Source organism: Coffea arabica, chromosome 3e, assembly GCF_036785885.1.
Source record: "Coffea arabica cultivar ET-39 chromosome 3e, Coffea Arabica ET-39 HiFi, whole genome shotgun sequence".
NCBI classification, from domain to species: Eukaryota; Viridiplantae; Streptophyta; class Magnoliopsida; order Gentianales; family Rubiaceae; genus Coffea; species Coffea arabica.
In genome coordinates this window covers 26,225,001-26,246,056 of record NC_092315.1, presented here as the reverse complement: position 1 = coordinate 26,246,056, position 21,056 = coordinate 26,225,001, and the positions used below count along the sequence as shown (strand labels likewise).

General features: G+C 40.0%; 1 protein-coding gene across 1 annotated transcript; it reads left to right on the top strand.

Annotated features, from left to right (window-relative positions):
* Window positions 1-18,032: 18,032 nt before the first annotated feature.
* On the top strand, window positions 18,033-19,909 carry LOC140038463 (uncharacterized). The gene is made up of 5 exons (XM_072083825.1): window positions 18,033-18,266; window positions 18,521-18,652; window positions 18,753-18,851; window positions 18,930-19,150; window positions 19,771-19,909. Exons 1-5 carry the CDS (start codon window positions 18,033-18,035, stop codon window positions 19,907-19,909), a joined length of 825 nt encoding a protein of 274 aa, XP_071939926.1.
* The last annotated feature ends 1,147 nt before the right edge of the window (window positions 19,910-21,056 follow it).

Genomic DNA, 21,056 nt, shown 5'->3' with positions numbered 1-21,056 from the left:
GAATCTCCTCGACCCTTATGTGGAAAAAGTGAAAATCGGCCAATGGTGGTCTATTAAAATGACATATGTCTGCCAATTAACCGTAATTGCCACCGTTTACCGTTTACCGTGTTTACTTACCGTTTTCTAATCCATTCGGCTACTTGCTTACTTGATTATCTGCTTACGTGATCACCAACTTACTTGATCACTTGATTATCATGAATCGCATGTTATATGAAGTTGTCCATCATTGTTAGGCGAGTGTGTACTTTACCTCACTCGACCTACTCAAATGATGAATTTTACCTTTTGCCGAATTACTTGATTACTTGTGCATGTTGTAAGCTCTAAGCTGAACTTGGGCCCTGCCTCGGTTACTGACCTACTCGAGCCAGGACTGGGCTCGGTCGGGTAGGTTGGAACCCTGGACAACCGTTTCGGTATACTCGAGTATTACCACTGGAGGGATAAGGTGATGGCCAGTCAAACCGAGGGGATCCGGAAGTCATAAGGTGCAGATGACCGACAGAGTTCCACTGGAACACCGTATCCTTCAATGTGTGTTTATTTTACATAATGATAACCGTTTTATGAAAACGTGCCATACCTATGATATGCTCAAATTACCTGTACAATGATTATTGCCTCATGATAACATGCCATTGTGTAACCTTGAACCATGCGTATGATATGCCCAACTTATTTGATTTATTTGAACTGTTAGAGTGTCTTGGAACCTCACTGGGCTGTGTAGCTCATACCACGTTGTGGATTTCTTTTACAAGGTTCGAGACCAAGGGTGCTCGTGAGTAGTACTAGATTGTTTTCTTTTGAAGACTTTAAGTTATATTATAACGGATGGCTATAGTACCCCTTTTCCATTGGGTTGTATTTAAGCTTGACAGCTGCATAATTGTAAGTGTGAGATATTCGAAGTACTTTAATTATGTATTGAGGTTACTTAAAGTATTTCGAGCTTTTGAATGATCGATTGTAGTGAGTCCCGGCGAGAGCTGGGCAGGCGTCCCGCGGATACCCTTTGGTTCGCCTTAGGGAGAAGTGGGGGCGTCACAGACAGCCCCACCTCACCCTAAGGCGAACCAAAGGGTTCGGCGGGCCGCCTGCCCAACTCTCGCCGGGACTCAGTCGTTCACTCACGCAAATCCGAAATAGAACCACAAGAAAGAGCAAAATAAGGATCCAAAACTTAAAACAAAACTTATATACATTGCTATCTCAGAAAGAAGTACAACCTTCGAGAAGACAAAAGTTCTCAAGTCACCCTACAACCAGCCCGTGCCAAGCACTAGGGCGAGAACCAAAATAAAAACCAAAACTAGACCCAGCCAGTCGATATAGAACTCTCGCCCTTGCTCGCCTTCCCCTGTTAAGGAAAACAAAACTAAAGGGATGAGCTAAGAGCTCAGTGAGGTTCCGAACATAGAATCAAGTCATAAATCAAACGATAAGTCAAGAAACAATTACAACATTTACAATAAACCATACATGAAAAGGATACGTTCGTTCATTCGTTCGTTCGTTCGTTCTCCTGTCATTCCCCTTTCCTTCATTCATTTGAAAATGCATTTTTCATTTATCAATAAAACCCTCGTTCGTTCGTTCATTCGTTCATTTCATTCACCCTCTCCTGGACATTGGCCAGGCTCCACCAACCTCCACCAACCTACAAGGTAATACTCGAGTATACCATACGTTCACCCAGGTCACCAAATCGCCCGACCGAGTCCGCTTCTGGCTCGAGTCGATCAGTAACAAGGGCAGGGCCCAGTTCAGCCAAAAAGGCTTACATTCATGCACAAGTACGTTCCAATCATTCAATCTTTGAAAATTTTGCATTTATTTAGGTCGAGTGCGATAAAGTACACACTCGCCTAAAAAAACTCGTTTTGGAAATCATTGAAAGCACTTAACATGTTATCAAACAATAATACAAGTCATGAAGTCAAGAAAATACAACAAACAAGGAACACTCACCGAATTATGCAAAATAACATCCAAAATGTCCTATCGGATCTTACCCTCAGTCACCGAGAAAACCTATGATTCAACGAGAAAGAATATTACAATTCATCTAGCAAAATAGGTAAGTGGAATCAAGGAACTCGACTAATTACGAGTAAAACGGATAAAGGTGACTTTAAAGTGAAAACAACCATTTGGATCTGTGGACGAAAATAACTAGGGTGTCATAAATCAAACTCAAAGGGTTATAATAGCTCCAATGGAAAACACTTGAATCAAAGTCAACTCGGACTCCAACGAGATAGGCTAAAAATATTGTTTTCGGAATCGCTTAGATAGTTCAAAATCAATATACATTCAAGTAGGTATTATGGCCTACATGTCTTGATTGAGAAAACCTTAGGTCATACCTCTATATTTTGGTATGAAGTAGTAAATAACATTTGAAGGTTCAAATGGAAAAGGTATCAAGTGTTACGATGGAAAACGGTCATAGTATTTGCCAAATGAAAAATATATAAGTTCAAATTGACACTTAGCCCTCGAGCCAAAATTTGGGCAGCACGCCCTTTGTATTTTCCTATTTCCAGCCATTTATGGCTTCATTATTTTTCTTATTCAAACCCAAAGGTACACATACAACAATAAGTTCATTCAATAGCCATTCAGCAAGCTCCAAGTAGTACAAGTACAAGTCAAGCTAGGGAAAAGTCCGGAAATGAAAGTTAAGCTCTAAACCAGAAAAATAGTTTTTGACATCATTTTACGGTTTTGGCACCATTGGCACTACGATTATTGGATGGAGGTGAAAGATATACCGTTTCGAAGCTAAGAGATAGGGTACAATGTTCCAGAAGGTCGCTCAGCCCAGTTTCGAGTGTAACTAAGTCAAAAATGCAATATACTACACTAGAACCGCAAAAATAGGTTCACAAATCGTATTCTGGTGCAAACATCATAAATCAGGCTACCTAAGTCCAAATCTAATAATTCCAAAGCCATACGAAAGCTATGAAACAGGGATACAATTCATCAGAAGACCTCAACAACCAATTCTGAAGCATTCCCAACCAAAATAACCCATTACAGACGCAACTATCAAATTCGGGTAAAAATAGGGCAGCAAGGGTAAATCCATCTTTTCACAAGCTACGTTGCTCCAATTTACCTGAAAATTTGCAGGCATCTCTAAAATATCATTCCATAAAACTTTCATGTTTTAACCGAAGGCCAATTCGGCCTCTAACTATGAGCTACAGTGCCAGGCAGAATGAAGAACAATGAAACCCTAACTTTCCAATTTTCTTTCCAAAACAGAAATTGCTTGCAATTAACCACTTTTTCCACTTTGTAGCTTCCTTAAATATCATTTCCAATCATCATACATGACCACATAATCATATTCACATGAAAACAGAAAAATCCCCAATAATTACAAAACTTCACCAATTCAACCAAAAATCAAGATGTAATCCATAAAAGTGCATCTTATACTACCACCAATCATGAATTAAGTATCATTAGAGGGAGGAGAGGGGTCCTTCACAATTTACCTTAGCAACACAAGAGAGAGAGCAATTAGTCACCTTAGCTTTCCAAACAAATTCACAACCAAGCTTAACTCCACCAAACTAAGAGGTTTTATGGAGTAATTGGAAGATTAATCGGTTTAATTGAAAGATTGGGCAAGATTGAAGACAAGATTGTGGAGAGTTTTCTTTTCTTTTGTTGTTTGAAGAGGTCGGCCAAGAGAGGGAGAAAAATGGTGAATTTTTGGTGAATTTTGCTATTAATTTGGTAAAGGCATGAATAGTGGTCAAAATGGTAAGATTTAATCACATGGTGACACTTGTCACCCCATTAAATGCATGAATATCCTTTTGTTCCCTCTCACTCTAATCCATAAGGTATCCTCTAATTATATCCTAACACCCGATAATTTAAGCCCAATATCCAAAACTTAACCTAATTGGCCGAATTTTTCCGAACTTTTCGCACTAGCGGGTCCCACATTCGATATACACTCTTAATTTCACATGAACTAAATTATACTAGAAAAATGATTTAAAAACTATATTTTGCTCATAAAAATTATCTGGGGAATTTTCTAATAAAGAAAAGGTATAAAAGTGTGCAATTAAATAAAATAAAGCCTAGAAATTCGGTAAATTTTCTGGTCCTCATACCCTCTCCCCCTTAAAAAAATTTCGCCCTCGAAATTTTACCTTCATTTGCCTCAGATGAGTCCGGAACTGTTTGGTTGCCTAACGCATACACTTTTGCTGGCCCATTAGTTCGGTTCCCTCTTTCATTTGCTTGTTTTGCTTTAGCTCCTTCCAGTTGCGGAATACTACCTCCGCGTGACTGTCTCCTCGGACAATTGCTAACTTGGTGATCACCACTTCCGCCCTTTACGCCAACAATCGTTCTCGGTATGATTGGCCTTTCCGCAATAGCCACAAGTCAAGTAGGAAGCCATCTTTTGGCTTTCTGTAGAAGTCTCCCCATATCCGGTTTGGCTTCTTTTGGTAGACCTTTCATCTCTCGCCCCTACTGTCCATGGCGGGTAGGACAAAAAGTTCACTTTCTGCACTTTAGAAGGTGCTATTGATTCACTAGGAGGTTCTTCAATCACACTACCAACTGCACCTCTTTTCCGAGTTTGTGAGGCTTTTACTTGTGCCTTTGCATTCTCGATTCGTTGAGCCTTCTCAAGGGCCTCCGTAAACGTATTCACTTGCGCCGCGGCTAACGCCTCTTGGATGTCCAAATTCAGTCCCTGTATAAACCGTCTTACTCTGCACCGTTCAGTGGCTACCAGTTCAGAAGCAAACTTGGATAATCTTGTAAATTTTGTTTCATATTCGGCCACACTTAACGTTCCCTGGCGTAACCTAATAAACTCCTCCTCCCTCCTTTCTTGGACTAAAGGTGGAAGGTACTTCTCGTTAAATTCTCTTATGAAGTTCGCCCATGTCCAGATGGTCTGTTCTCTTTCCCACTTTGCTCTAATTACGTTCCACCATGATCGGGCCGGTCTCTCAAATTAAAATACTGCAAAGTTCACTTGCCTTTGCTCAGTGTAGTTTAGGGCTGTGAAGATATTAACCATGGTTTCTATCCATTGTTCAGCCACGTCCGGATCGGGCCCTCTAAGGAATTTTGGCGGAGCAAACTTCTGGAACCTTTCAAGAGCCTTATCCTCGCCCATCTCAGGGTTTCGATTTTGGTTTACGGGTATTTGACCTTGTTGATCCACCAGTCTTGCCAAGATATCCGTCATCTGTTGCATTGCCGTTGCCATTTGGTCTCCAGTCGCAGCTCTTGATCCCTGCCCTTGCTCGGCTGACGTTTCCCTTTCTCCTCTTGATTCCGGGGTCCGCTCAGTTCCCCGGCCTCGACCACGTCCACGACTACGTCTCCCGTCCATAGATATGTTTTTCCCTCTCTCTTTTCTTTTTTTTTCCCCAAAAGGTAATTTTAGTGAATAATCACAGTAAATTGTCTAAGCACCAATTCCAGCATACCAAATACACAAGTAAACATATATGCACATAACATGCCATATCAAAGAGGCAGATAATCAAATACACAAATACATGTTACAAATACATATCAAGTTTGACAGATAATCATATACACGAATTCACAGGCTAACGTCATGTAGTAGCCATATATGGGTGCATCAAAAGAAAAGGGATACGTTATCCCACACCCTGTTAACCCCGTCCGGTCTCTCACGTCACTTTCTATCCAACTAGATGTCCATTGGCCTCTTGAAATCATTCTAGCCAGACAAAGCCTGTTCATTTTCCCAAAATGTGAATCTCAAATACTGAGCAGCGCCGCAACTCTAGAGTACTCAGGCACGAGAATCCAAAATAAGATAATTCACATCTCGAGCTGCAGTCCCAAGAATAAACTATCTACAATCGGAATTCCTACCTGACATACCTATCTATGGTCCTCAGATACCATGAGAGAGATTTAAGGCCTATAACATTCACAATTCATAGCTTATGCTCAAATGAGCACTTAGTCATTTATACTAATTCACCACTTAGTCCAGGCTCACTCCGCGCAGAGACCACGCGAAGCAACTATAGATTTTATCCCTCAATCGCTTAACTTTCAAGTCAAATCGAATCCCACAGTCCGGCATCCTAAACGTCAAGCCTAGGACACATTATAGAGATCTGAAGCCTAAGCTCTGATACCAACTGTGACAGCCCCACCTCACCCTAAGGCGAACCAAAGGGTTCGGCGGGCCGCCTGCCCAACTCTCGCCGGGACTCAGTCGTTCACTCACGCAAATCCGAAATAGAACCACAAGAAAGAGCAAAATAAGGATCCAAAACTTAAAACAAAACTTATATACATTGCTATCTCAGAAAGAAGTACAACCTTCGAGAAGACAAAAGTTCTCAAGTCACCCTACAACCAGCCCGTGCCAAGCACTAGGGCGAGAACCAAAATAAAAACCAAAACTAGACCCAGCCAGTCGATATAGAACTCTCGCCCTTGCTCGCCTTCCCCTGTTAAGGAAAACAAAACTAAAGGGATGAGCTAAAAGCTCAGTGAGGTTCCGAACATAGAATCAAGTCATAAATCAAACGATAAGTCAAGAAACAATTACAACATTTACAATAAACCATACATGAAAAGGATACGTTCGTTCATTCGTTCGTTCTCCTGTCATTCCCCTTTCCTTCATTCATTTGAAAATGCATTTTTCATTTATCAATAAAACCCTCGTTCGTTCGTTCATTCGTTCATTTCATTCACCCTCTCCTGGACATTGGCCAGGCTCCACCAACCTCCACCAACCTACAAGGTAATACTCGAGTATACCATACGTTCACCCAGGTCACCAAATCGCCCGACCGAGTCCGCTTCTGGCTCGAGTCGATCAGTAACAAGGGCAGGGCCCAGTTCAGCCAAAAAGGCTTACATTCATGAACAAGTACGTTCCAATCATTCAATCTTTGAAAATTTTGCATTTATTTAGGTCGAGTGCGATAAAGTACACACTCGCCTAAAAAACTCGTTTTGGAAATCATTGAAAGCACTTAACATGTTATCAAACAATAATACAAGTCATGAAGTCAAGAAAATACAACAAACAAGGAACACTCACCGAATTATGCAAAATAACGTCCAAAATGTCCTATCGGATCTTACCCTCAGTCACCGAGAAAACCTATGATTCAACGAGAAAGAATATTACAATTCATCTAGCAAAACAAGTAAGTGGAATCAAGGAACTCGACTAATTACGAGTAAAACGGATAAAGGTGACTTTAAAGTGAAAACAACCATTTGGATCTGTGGACGAAAATAACTAGGGTGTCATAAATCAAACTCAAAGGGTTATAATAGCTCCAATGGAAAACACTTGAATCAAAGTCAACTCGGACTCCAACGAGATAGGCTAAAAATATTGTTTTCGGAATCGCTTAGATAGTTCAAAATCAATATACATTCAAGTAGGTATTATGGCCTACATGTCTTGATTGAGAAAACCTTAGGTCATACCTCTATATTTTGGTATGAAGTAGTAAATAACATTTGAAGGTTCAAATGGAAAAGGTATCAAGTGTTACGATGGAAAACGGTCATAGTATTTGCCAAATGAAAAATATATAAGTTCAAATTGACACTTAGCCCTCGAACCAAAATTTGGGCAGCACGCCCTTTGTATTTTCCTATTTCCAGCCATTTATGGCTTCATTATTTTTCTCATTCAAACCCAAAGGTACACATACAACAATAAGTTCATTCAATAGCCATTCAGCAAGCTCCAAGTAGTACAGGTACAAGTCAAGCTAGGGAAAAGTCCGGAAATGAAAGTTAAGCTCTAAACCAGAAAAACAGTTTTTGACATCATTTTGCGATTTTGGCACCATTGGCACTACGATTATCGGATGGAGGTAAAAGATACACTGTTTCGAAGCTAAGAGATAGGGATACAATGTTACAGAAGGTCGCTCAGCCCAGTTCCGAGTGTAACCAGGTCAAAAATGCAATACACTACACTAGAACCGCAAAAACAGGTTCACAAATCGCATTCTGGTGCAAACATCATAAATCAGGCTACCTAAGTCCAAATCCAGTAATTCCAAAGCCATCCGAAATCTAAGAAACAGGGATACAATTCATCAGAAGACCTCAACAACCAATTCCGAAGCATTCCCAACCAAAATAACCCATTACAGACGCAACTATCAAATTCGGGTAAAAACAGGGAAGCAAGGGTAAATCCGTGTTTTCACAAGCTACATTGCTCCGATTGACCTGAAATTTTGTAGAAATCTCTAAAATATCATTCCCTACGACTTTCATATTTTAACCCAAGGCCAATTCGGCCTCTAACTATGAGCTACAGTGCCGGGCAGAATGAAGTACAATGAAACCCTAACTTTCCAATTTTCTTTCCAAAACAGAAATTGCTTGCAATTAACCACTTTTTCCACTTTCTAGCTTCCTTAAATATCATTTCCAATCATCATACATGACCACATAATCATATTCATATGAAAACAGAAAAATCCCCAATAATTACAAAACTTCACCAATTCAACCAAAAATCAAGATGTAATCCATAAAAGTGCATCTTCTACTACCACCAATCATGAATTAAGCATCATTAGAGGGAGGAGAGGGGTCCTTCACAATTTACCTTAGCAACACAAGAGAGAGAGCAACTAGTCACCTTAGCTTTGCAAACAAATTCACAACCAAGCTTAACTCCACCAAACTAAGAGGTTTTATGGAGTAATTGGAAGATTAATCGGTTTAATTGAAAGATTGGGCAAGATTGAAGACAAGATTGTGGAGAGTTTTCTTTTCTTTTGTTGTTTGAAGAGGTCGGCCAAGAGAGGGAGAAAAATGGTGAATTTTTGGTGAATTTTGCTATTAATTTGGTAAAGGCATGAATAGTGGTCAAAATGGCAAGATTTAATCACATGGTGACACTTGTCACCCCATTAAATGCATGAATATCCTTTTGTTCCCTCTCACTCTAATCCATAAGGTATCCTCTAATTATCTCCTAACACCCGATAATTTAAGCCCAATATCCAAAACTTAACCTAATTGGCCGAATTGTTCCGAACTTTTCGCACTAGCGGGTCCCACATTCGATATACACTCTTAATTTCACATGAACTAACTTATACTAGAAAAATGATTTAAAAACTATATGTTGCTCATAAAAATTATCTGGGGAATTTTCTAATAAAGAAAAGGTACAAAAGTGTGCAATTAAATAAAATAAAGCCTAGAAATTCGGTAAATTTTCTGGTCCTCACATAAATAATTAAATAAGTTAGAAATAGGAGATTAAATAAGTAAATTTTGCGAGTCCTCACAATTCCTCATTTCTAACCTTATTCATTTAGGCACAAATTCATCCAATTCAATCTTGTAAAGTTCATAATACATGGGTCAAGTTATATAGCACCATTTAAGCTTAAATTCAACACACAAAATGATGAAATGAACCAAAACAGTCCAACCAACAAGAAAGAAACAAAATAGTCCGCTACCTTGCCGAAACAACCACTTTACTTGATCCATTTCACCTCAACTCACACATAAGCATAAACCAATGTTTAGCCAAGTTTCTCAAACTTAACTAAGGTTCAATAATTCACAAAGATCAAGGGAAAACCTCCACTCCACGGCTGGACAGCAAGGATAAAATTAAACAGTCCCCAAGTTCACATTCAACACCATCCTCCATCCTTTCATTATTTTTAACTTAAACAACATGTCAAGAGTTATTTCTAACTTTAAGAGGGTTCATAACATGTTAATACATCAAGGAAAATCATAAACAAAGCTTAGGCAAAGAATCAAACACATGACATGCCATACATCCAACCCTACTTCCACTTACTTAGCTCAAGGAGTTTAACCACAAACAACATCAACTCAACTTCTAGTTTGTCATCAATACCTTAAATACTTGATATTACACAATAAAGCTAAATTTAAGGATCATTCACCTTGCTTAAGTGAAGCTTGAACCACCCAAAAATCCACCAAAACAAGAGCTCCAAACTTGAATCACACACAAGCCTTGATGATAGTTCACTCAACTAAGGTTCCTTCTCTTTTGGTTTTTGCTCAAAGTTCAAGCTAGGGTTTTCAAGCAAGAAAAATGGAGTTTTTCTTCTCGCTTTAAAACTTGAGAGAGTCGGCCACAAGGAGAAAAGAAATAGAGCCAAAAAGGTTTAAATTTTGCTAATTTCCTTGGTCAAATGAGTTGAATGGTTAGGGCATTGCCACTTGTCTCAATCTTAGCCATTTCTTCTTCTAAACTTTGCCAAATAATGTTTCTTCACTCCAAGTGTTTCAAATGTCTAATTAGCACCCTTAAACTCTCACATAAGGTCTCAAACACAATAAAAAAAATATTTGGTCCTAATGCATATAGTGAAATAAAATGATACCACTTCAAGGAGATGTTACAATTCATGTCGAAGGCAATGCAATGCAATGCAAGGAAATGTTATAATTTATTTAGTCTTAGGGCAATGCAAGTGATTTAGGAGAATTTATATTTTTAATTGAGGGTTCTCACACTTAACAATATGTTTAGCTAAGTTTTTCATGTCCTAAGGTGATGATGAAATTGTTGTTGCATTGATACAAAGTAGTTAGGAATGATGATCCTATTCCATGATTTTGCTAGTATAAGAACTTGTACTTACTATTTATGGTTACTTGATCACCAATTATGAATTATTTGATGATTGTACAAGCAATGAAAATTGGCTACATGTATATCTTGGTTCTTACACCTTAATGTTATTCTCACGAAAGTAGGGAGTAAGGTTAGGTGGATTTTTATGCAATAATTTTATTGAACTTAATAAACTTGTGTATTACCTTTTCTCTATGAAAGTAGGTTAAGGAAGAGTACAAGTAGTTGAGGAGTTGGTGAAATTAATTTCTAACAATATCATGTTCATTGGCAAAAGTGAAGGCATGTGTCAGGAAGTTATTTTCTTGGCAATTCATAGGAGCCGTTGCTTAGTCATCCTAGCTAGTTTGTATTCTTGATACAATAAGGGATTCTTAATTCTAGGAAGTCTCTTTGTTAGACCTTTGAGCAATCTTATTTTTATTAATCTTAGCTTAAATTGTAATTTATTTTTTTTAGCCTGTTTGGTTATTTGTCTAGCTAATAAAGTGTGTGAACAAACCTACAGTGCTTTCCTTTAGTCCCTGTAGGATTGACTGTGAGAGTTTGAAATTTTAAATCTAATTACAAACACTACCATTAGAAATTTTGATCGTGCAATCTTGTTGGATTATCGACTATTTGGAGTGTTTAATTGATTGCCTTATACTTAAGTGTATTAGTTTAAATTCAAGCATGATTCACATTCATGAAAATTTAATATGAATTAGACAAGAAAATAGTAGGGTAATAGTGAGATGGAATAAAAGTGCAAGGTTTAAATCTCAATTTGACCAAGCATTAGACACATGGCATGAGTTTGGACACTTGTCCAACCAATAAGTATAGCCAGAACCAGCTTATTTGTATATCATTGACCAAAACATAAGACACATTTGCTATTTTCATTTCTCTAACTTGTAACCGAGATAGTAAGGAAGAGAGTTAGTTTAATTTTCTCTATTCACTTTACCACACAAGAGAGAGTTGAGGGTGAGGAAGAGATTTCAGCTTCTTGGTGTTCAAACTAGCTGCATTGAGGGGAGAAAGAGGAGAAAATCGGGTGCGTTTCATCCTTAAGGAGCCGAGGGAGAAGGAAGTAAATTGTCCGCATTTTCCAGCTGAGATTTGTGCAGAAAAGGGAGGTAAAAATTGTAACAAAATCCATCATTCTTCTAATACTCTTGATTACTCATGTTGCATGTTGGTTTTTAGCTAAGAAAAATGATTTTTGTTGAAGAAAAATCTTGTTTAAAGACTGATCACTTGCTAGAAAATTTCTGTTTTGGCCGAGAGAGGGAGAGCTGGATATGCAGCTTGTCATTCAAAATTTTTGGAGAAATTTTACTAGGAATTCAAGTTGTATGTTTATTCTTTTGTTTTATATGAGATATAGTATGAGTTACCTTTGAATCTAGAGGAAAGATAGCAACTTGGATGAGAATTCAAGAGAACTTGCTGGAAAAATTCTGTTAGGTTGGCCGAGTTAGGAAGGTGGGATTTTCCCAGTTTTCCTCTATGAATTTTGGCTGCATACTTTCATATTGTGGTTCAAACATACATGTTGGATTTGAGTGTAAAATGAAGAGTTTATTGGAGGAAAATTTAATTTTCAAACTGTTTATTTGCTGGAATTTTCTAGCTTTGGCCGAGCGGAAAGGGAGTGTGGTTTCCCAAACTTATCTCCGAATTTTTAGGAATTTGGCTAGAAGAATTCCTGTTATGTGCTTACTCCTTGTTGTATAGATGTCGTATCATGTCGTTCACTTTTGGTTCTAGTGAAGGTTGGTTGTTTTAAGAGAAAAACTTAAGAAAATTGCTGGAAATTCTGTTGAGATGGCTGAGAGAGAGGGAAAGAATTTTTTTCCAGTTTTCCACCATAAATTTTAGCTGTAAAATTGCATATTGCTGTTTAATACACCTTATATTACATTAATATTAACATGCATGTAGTTTTTCAACTTGAATCTAAGTGAGATAAGTGGAGGTGTTGAGGGAACCTTATTGAAAATTTCGGTTATGATCGATACTTGAGGGCTGTTGGGATAGAGCCGAGAGTTTACAGCTTTAACACCGAAATTTTGTTGGTTTTTATCAAGAACTCACTTCATGTACCATTTACCTCTTTTTATCTGGACATGCATGCGGTATTTGTTAAGTTAAAAGCTAGAAAAGACTGATTTTTGGAGGAAACAATAAACCTGGAAATTTTCCATTTTCTGCCAGGAGTTTTGATGAACTTGGTTAAAACTTAATTTATGCATTATCTATTGTCCTAATCCACTCGTGTATGTTGTATATTTTGCATATTAAAACGCAAGCATATTGGCCATAGAGTTGCATGAGAAGTATCAATTGATTTAAATAAGAAAGTTAACACTTTGCGCAAGGGGAAATGGAAGAAATTAACGTTATATATATATATTTATACACATTGGGTGTCTTTTACTGATTAAACTTGGCATAATAAACTTAGAATCGGGTTGGGAATGAAAGTAACTGCACTTAGTAATTATTCCTAGAATTATACCATAACTATAGTACTTGTAATTTGTCTCAAGAACTACTAGTGGGTGGGAAAGCAACCCCGAGATTGAGGTGTAACCCACTTGATTGAGTGAGTGTTATTAAGTTATTAATACTTGTTTATTTGGTTGTTTGATTTTGGTGGTTTGTTTGGATATTGGTGAATGATATGAATGAAAGAGAGATGAGGTTATTGTTTTGTTATTGAAATTACTATTAAAAGGACTAGGCGTACTTTATCGCTGCTTGCCTTATGGAATTGAGATAGTTACCACTGTGATTGTTGATTGGAATGTGCATGACTGATTGCAGGCCATTGTGCACTTTATCATATCGGCTGAATTAGGTCCTAAGCCCTTGGCAAGTTGACCTAGCCGAGCCAATAGTGGACTTGGTCGATTAGGTCAGCTACCTTGGGCAATTGTATGGTAAACTCGAGTTTTACCCTGAAGTTTGGAGATTATTGAACTGTTTAATAAATGTTGGGGATTGTTTATTGTTTTAGAGGTTATAAGGGAAGGAATGGTGGAGTGAGCAGAATCTGTATCCTTTAAATTGATTGACTACTTTTATTGAAGTTAATATCCTAAATTGCTATGTTTAGTAAATGTTTTATATTGCTAATTAGTTACTTGTCCCTTTTGAACCTTATTGAACTCTAGCTCATCCCTTAGTTTTGTTTTCCTTATAGGAGTTCAGGTTGGAAGAAGCGTCGAATAGAGATAGATGGTTTTGGGGAGGTCCAATTTGTATCTCGATGTTAAAAAAACTTGTATTTTGTTTCTTGTAATGGACAAATTTATATTCTAATATAGTTGGTGATGTACTTAAGAATGAATGTTTAGATGTTTAATGGGACATATTATCTCTCAAGTTAATGTGAGCAAGTGAGTCCCGACGAGAATTGGGCAGGCGGTCCGTTAACTGTTAGGGTACGCCTTAGGGGAGGTAAGGTCATCACATTGATCCTATTACCCTCGTTGATCCGTATACTTGTGGATAGGATAGTTAGGTAAAATTTGGAAACCTAACTAGCAACCACTTAGCATTTTTAACATAATACTAATTCTAATTTGATCGCATGAATATTTGGCATGAACATAATATCTCAAGTACATGGAGGTCATAAGCGACATTCAACTAATACACAGGAAGTTCTAACTAAATGGTTACCTTGATTTTCTTTGTCAACTAGAATTTAACATTTTTGCATACATAGCATACAATACTTGGTATTAAAAGCAAAAAGAATACTACATTAATGCATAATTGTCCTAGTTTATGTTATATACCTTTTATTATGTAACTACATGTTTGACCTTATCGCTTCATTTGATCAAGATGAATTTTATAGAATATGCATAACATAATTTTTATTAGATTATGAACTTTGTCGTGCCCCATTTTTCGCTATGAAAAAGGTTTTTGCAAAAAATGTGTTTTTCATCTTTTTTTAAAAAAATATAAGTAAAAAATGACCTAAAATGGGACTTAAAAAATGCGATAGTTTGGCCTAAAATTTAGTTTACAAGGGTTTTTACAAAAAAAGGAGTCGGCATTTCATATCGAATTTAGGTGTATCAAGTCAGCCAAAAATATTTTTGATGAAAATTAAAATAAAATAAAATCCTTTTCGACAACTCCAGATCTTTGAAAATAAGAGAAAATGAATTTGGGAGTCACAATTGAATAAAGGGAAGGCAAAGATTTGATCGGTTCAAACCTAAGACACCCTTCCAATCTAGTATAAACAAGTTGCGAGATTTAGGAAAAAATTTTCTAATCTAACCCTTAAATTTATCACGTTTGGATGTTTCCTATATGGATGCAAAACTAACTTAAAGAAAATATTGAAAGGGGCAAAATGTCCATTCAAGATTTAATTGGTACCAATCGCATTAATTGTAAGGTTCAAAATGATTCCTTGAAGGGGTTGTGAGTATACAAAAATCAGATTCAAAGAAAGGAAAATTAAGTTTTATATATAAATAGGTATATGTGGTCAAAGAAAAAGGAATACAACATAACGGGTACAGGAGACAAAAATTCGTGACATAATTTTTTTAAAGTGGGTAATGGGATATTTAAACTAAAGAGTTATAATCACCCATTTTTCATATTTGAATGATAACTTTAATCTTTGTGTTTGCTCTATCATTATGCTTGTTTGTCCTTCACGATAGGGTTTCCAGTTTAGGAAAGCATAGGCATTCGTTAGGGTTTCCCACCTTGGTCATGGCTGCAACAGCAGCCCTTCAGCCGTTGGTTGAAGGGCAAGCTGATTCTCCGACTGGTAAGAGATCCTTTTCTTAAGTTTTTACACAGCCGGCAAATCCTCAGATTCAGGTTCGGCCAACATCTACATACAAAGGGGAGGCAGTTGTTGTTTTTACGAAGGAGGACGCGGATAGATTAGCCGCCCCCTTCCGTCTACCCCTCGTGGAAAAATTTTCTCATGATCGGCCACCATTGGAGGAGATTAGGAAGTTCTTCGCCTCTCTGAATCTACGTGACCAACTCTCTGTCGGGCTGCTGGACTACAGACATGTTTTACTGAGATTCATCAGAGGCTGATTTCAATCGTATCTGGACAAGGGGAGTGTGGCAGATCGGCAAATGTCCCATGCATGTGTTTCGATGGACCAAAGATTTCCATGTTCACAAACAGTCCTTCTTGGTCCCGGTGTGGGTATCTCTGCCAGCATTACCGATACACTTTCACGACAAGCATTCTTTGTTCTCAATGCTATTTCCCATAGGGAAGCCCCTATTCTTGGATGCGGCAACTGCGGCGGGAACGAGGCCAAGTGTAGCCAAGGCGTGTGTAGAAATAGACTTGTTGAAGGCAATATGTTCAAGGGTGTGGATGGCAGTGGAGGGAGAGGGTGGGTTCTGGCAGAAAGTGGTGATAGAGGAAGTGCCGAAATATTGTTCGAACTGCTGGAGACTGGGTCACTCAGAGGAGGAGTGTAGGAAGAACGACACCGACAATGGTACAACTAAAGCTTAGAACCAGGGGCATCCCTCTCAGTATATCGTGCGGTCGACAGCCCTTACTATAGGTCATGATCGACATGCACCAGCACTGGGCTGTCTGGAGGAGGAGCGCACAATGAAAAGCGTAGGTGTTGGAACGTCAAAACTGCCGCGACAAGGGTCTAGTGAACAGCTCGGCACCAATTCATGTGACGTGCTAGCCCAACTCGGCTCCATGAGCAAACAGCAGAGGCAGCCTAAGGCAGTTGGGACTGAAACTGTGATTTACATACAATCTATCGTGTTAGAGAAGGCTAGTGGACCACCAGTGGTGCTTGCGCGAGAAGAGGAACTACCGGATAACAGGGTGGTGATTTCAAACAGGGGTGAGGAGGAACAGGCTGGGGAGGTATCTCAAGGCCAGAGGTGTGAGAATGTGGTGGGAAGGCTGGGGAAGGAGTTGGGCACTTACCCAATAACAGAGTGCTTGAGGATGGATGAAGAGCTGTCGGCATTGAAAGGGATGCGACTGAGATATTTTCTAATGCTGGAAATCTATCACCGAGGGTGAGGAGTATTCCAACAAGTTAGCCTGAATCTACTTTGGAAGCTTTAAACCTTGATCAGTCCAGGGATAATGGGTTGGAACTCAAGAAAAGGAAAGCGAAAGGAATAAGGGCGAATTTTCCATCAAATAGACAACTCCGATCATCTTCAAAATTCCTATCAACTGTTATCCAATGATTAGTAGTTTTTTTTGGAACATTAGGGGGGGTTACATGATCCCCCAATCTCAGGAGGCTAAGGAAATTATTACGAATGTATGATATCAAATTTGTTGCAGTATGTGAACCCAAGGCAGGGATTTCCCAAATTGAGTCCATTAGGCTACGGCTGTCATTTGACACAGTCGAGGCCAACACATCGGGCAACATATGGGTTTTCCATAGTTCGCCTTTTCTGTGCTCCATGGTAAGACGGCCTTCCCAACATATCTCCCTTCAAGTCCAACACCCTTGGCTGCCCGGACCTTTAGTTGTTTCATTTGCTCATGCGAGCTGCTCGATGGAGGACAGGCCGACACTATGGCAGGCACTATTGACTGATAAACCCAATTCGCTACCTTGGTGCGTGTGCGGGGATTTCAATGTGATTCTGGAACCCTAGGAGAAGAGAGGAGAGCGGGCTTCTGGCAACAACGAGGGTCGAGAGCTATTGTTCTTTATGGAGGAGGCTGCGGTCTTTGATGCGGGATTCACGGGATCAAAATTCAAATGGTGTAACAATCGAAGGGGACAAGCAAGGATTTGGAAAAGATTGGATAGACTATTGATTAATGGAGAATGTTCAACGTTGACATCGTCCATTACAGTAACTCCTCTGGCAAGGCACCCCTCAGATCATGCTCCATTGAAGATTTCATTTGTGTCTCGTCTGGATGCCAAGCCACGCCCATTCCGATTTTTAAATGTATGGACCTCCAAACAGTCCCTATTGGAAGTGATTCGTAATGTGTGGAAATAGGATGTTGCTAGATCCCCATTGCAAATCTTATGCACCAAACTAGTGGCAACTAGAGGAGCTATACTAGAATGGAACAAGAACTCCTTTGGGAATGTGTTTGAGGCTGTATGTATGGCGGAGGAGGAAGTACTCTATGTAGAGATAGGAGTAGAGCATAATTAATCAGAGGAGGCCCAGATAGAGCTGAACAAAGCTCAAGCAGAGCTGCGGCATGCTCTCTTACCTTGAGGAACAGTTTTGGAGCCAAAAGGCTCGGGTGAAGTGGCTACGGTACGGGGATAGCAACTCAAAGCACTTTCATGCAACGGTACAACAGCGGAGGGTGCAAGGGGCGATTCATCGCGTGCGGAACATGAACGGGGATTGGGTAGAGAACGATGAGGGAATTGCAAATGCAGCCATCAGCTATTTCTCAAATTTGTTTTCAAAGTTGGATAGCGCAGATTCGGGGATGCTGCATCTTATTCCAAGTCTTATTACAAGGGAGGACAATATGGCCTTGGAGGAGTATCCTTCGATGGAGGAGGTAAAACGGGCAGTTTTCGGGATGGATGGGACAGCACAGCGGACCCAGATGGGTTTACTGGTAAGTTCTTTACTTTTGCATGGGATATTCTGGCTTAGGATGTGTATAATGGGGTGCTAAGTTTTTTCTGTGGGGCTGAGCTACCCCGTTTTATGACCTCTACATCTATTGTGCTGATCCCGAAGGTCTCGTATCCTCAGGATTTCTCTCAATTCTGCCGAATTAGTTTATGCAATTTTTTTAATAAACTGCTGTCTCACATCCTGGCGGATAGGGTAGCACATATTCTGCCCAAAATATTGTCCCTCCAACAGACAGGTTTTATTAAGGGTCGAAGTATCACGGAGAATTTTCTGCTTGTCCAAGAGATTATTATGGGTATTAGAAAAAAGGCTAGAGGGGGCAATGTTGCGTTAAAATTGGATATGTCAAAGGCTTATGATCGGGTTGGTAGGATTTTTCTGGTTAATGTCTTGCGTAAATTTGGTTTCGGGGAATGGTTTATTGACATGGTGTGGCGACTGGTGTCAAATGTTTGGTTTTCAGTGCTTATCAATGGCTTATCCCGTGGCTTCTTTAAATCTAGTAGAGGTTTGCGTCAAGGAGACCTCCCTTTCTCCTGCGCTGTTTGTAATTGGGGCTGAGGTTCTGTCATGAGGCCTTAATAGCCTTGTCACACAGCTTGGATTTTGGGGGTTCAAAATTCCAAGGGGATGTGCGCAGGTTACTTATCTAGCGTTTGCAGATGATGTGATAATTTTTGCCAATAGTTCCTCCAAGGCTTTAAAGCTAATTATGCATATGTTAGCCATATATCAAAGAGCTTCTGGGCAACTGATTAATACCCAGAAGTGTGGATACCTTATGCATTTCTCCATGCCAGCAGCTCGCCGAAGGGTGGTGGAGTGTTTGACTGGCTTTTCGAGACAACACTTCCCGGTTAGGTATCTAGGGTTTCCTTTGTACTTTGGCAGAAGCAAGTCCACGCATTACGAGGAAGTGTGTCAAGCTATACTAGGAAGAGTCCTCTCCTGGAAGTCGAAGTTCCTCCCCCCTGGGGGGAGCATAGTCCTCATTAAGCATGTGATGTCATCGATCCCAATACATCTCTTGTCTGCCGCTGTGATGCCAAAATCAATCTTCAGAGTCATCAAGAAGGCCGGCTCAGATTTTTTATGGGGGTGGAATAGCAGGGAACCCATGCACTAGATTCGTTGGTCTCAGTTGTGTTATTCGGTCGAAGAAGGGGGAGTTGGCTTCCGAAAGCTTGGGGACGTATACATGGCATTTTCATGCAAGGTATGGTGGGCTTTTTGCATGGGGTCGTCCCTCTGGGCTAAGTTCATGCACGCAAAATATTGCAATGGGCTCCATCCATGTCAAGTGGAAATTAGGGCATCTGCGTTGGCAGTTTGGAGATGGATGGTCAATGTTAGTAGACAAGTGGAATTGTCCATGCTATGGTTGATTCACAAGGGACCGTGCAACTTTTGGTATGATAACTGGTTGGGGAATGGGGCGTTGTATTTGAAAGCTACTGTACTGTCGAACTTGTTCTTTGAAGACTTCATAGTGCATGGAAGATGGGATACCCATCGGTTGGGGCAGGTGTTGACCCCGGAAATCACTTTCTCCATCTTCAAGCTGGTGGCCCTAAGCGGGGAACGGGGCGCAGAGGCAGTCTGGATGCCGATGACAACTAGGAAGTTCACCTTATCCTCAGCATATCAAGAGGTCAGAAAAGCTCAAAATAGGTCATTTGTTTTTTCTCAACTATGGAAACTGAATCTTCCTTTTAAAGTCTCTTTTCTAATGCTACGTTTGTTGAGGGGAAGGTTACCTCTGGACGAGGTATTATGTAGCATGAGGTTTCAGTTGCCATCCAAGTGTTTCTGTTGTGAAGCAGCTGAGGTGGAGATTATTGAACATGTTTTCTTCACTGGAAGACTAGCGTTGGAGGTCTGGAGTCTTTTCAATGGCACTTGCAGTATAGCTCCCCAGCCCCACAATTTAAGAGCGTGTTTGCTGAGTTGGTGGCAATTTGCAACTACATCCGAACAGCGGCAGTTTCTATTTGCCAGATTGCCCAACTGGATATGTTGGCATATTTGGAAGGAGAGAAATAAAGCAGTTTTTTAGGGTGTTCGGATGCAGGGCCAAGATGTCTGCCATGCGATCTTTAAGGATGTAAAAGCAACATTCGAGATTCAGTTTCAACAGCTAATGGATGTGCACACGTTTCCTGAGTTGTATGACACAATTGCCAAAACTGCCCCCCGAGGTATAGCATCCTCATTGTGGGATGGAAGCCCAGTGCAACTGGCCGGTTGATGCTGAACACGGATGGGTATTCCAAATAAAATCCGGGAATGAGTGTTGGAGGCAGAGTGCTTAGAAATTCTAACGGTGAATTAGTGGTCGCGTTCTCAGCTTTCCTAGGCATACAGTCTAGCTTATGGGCAGAGGTTTTAGCTTTGTTGATAGGCCTCCGATTGTGCAAAGCGAGGGGAGTGACCACACCCGTTGTTCATCAGATTCTGCGATCTTAGTGGGCATCATTCAACGACGTTTTCATTGTCCTTGGTATGTTCGGATGGAGGTCGAAGAGATATGGCAAATGGTGGCAGGGGAGAATTGGTTCTCACATTGCGTTCGGGAGACGAACAAAGTGGCGGACGCCTTGGCCAACGTGGGGGCGAGTACCAGCTATTAGGAGAGTGAAGAGGGCCATGAGAGGGCAACATTTGTCATTTGCTTAGTAGATTGTGTGACAGCCCCACTTTCCCCTATGGCGAACCAAAGGGGTTAGCGGACTGCCTGCCCAGCTCTCGCCAGGACTACGGATCAAAT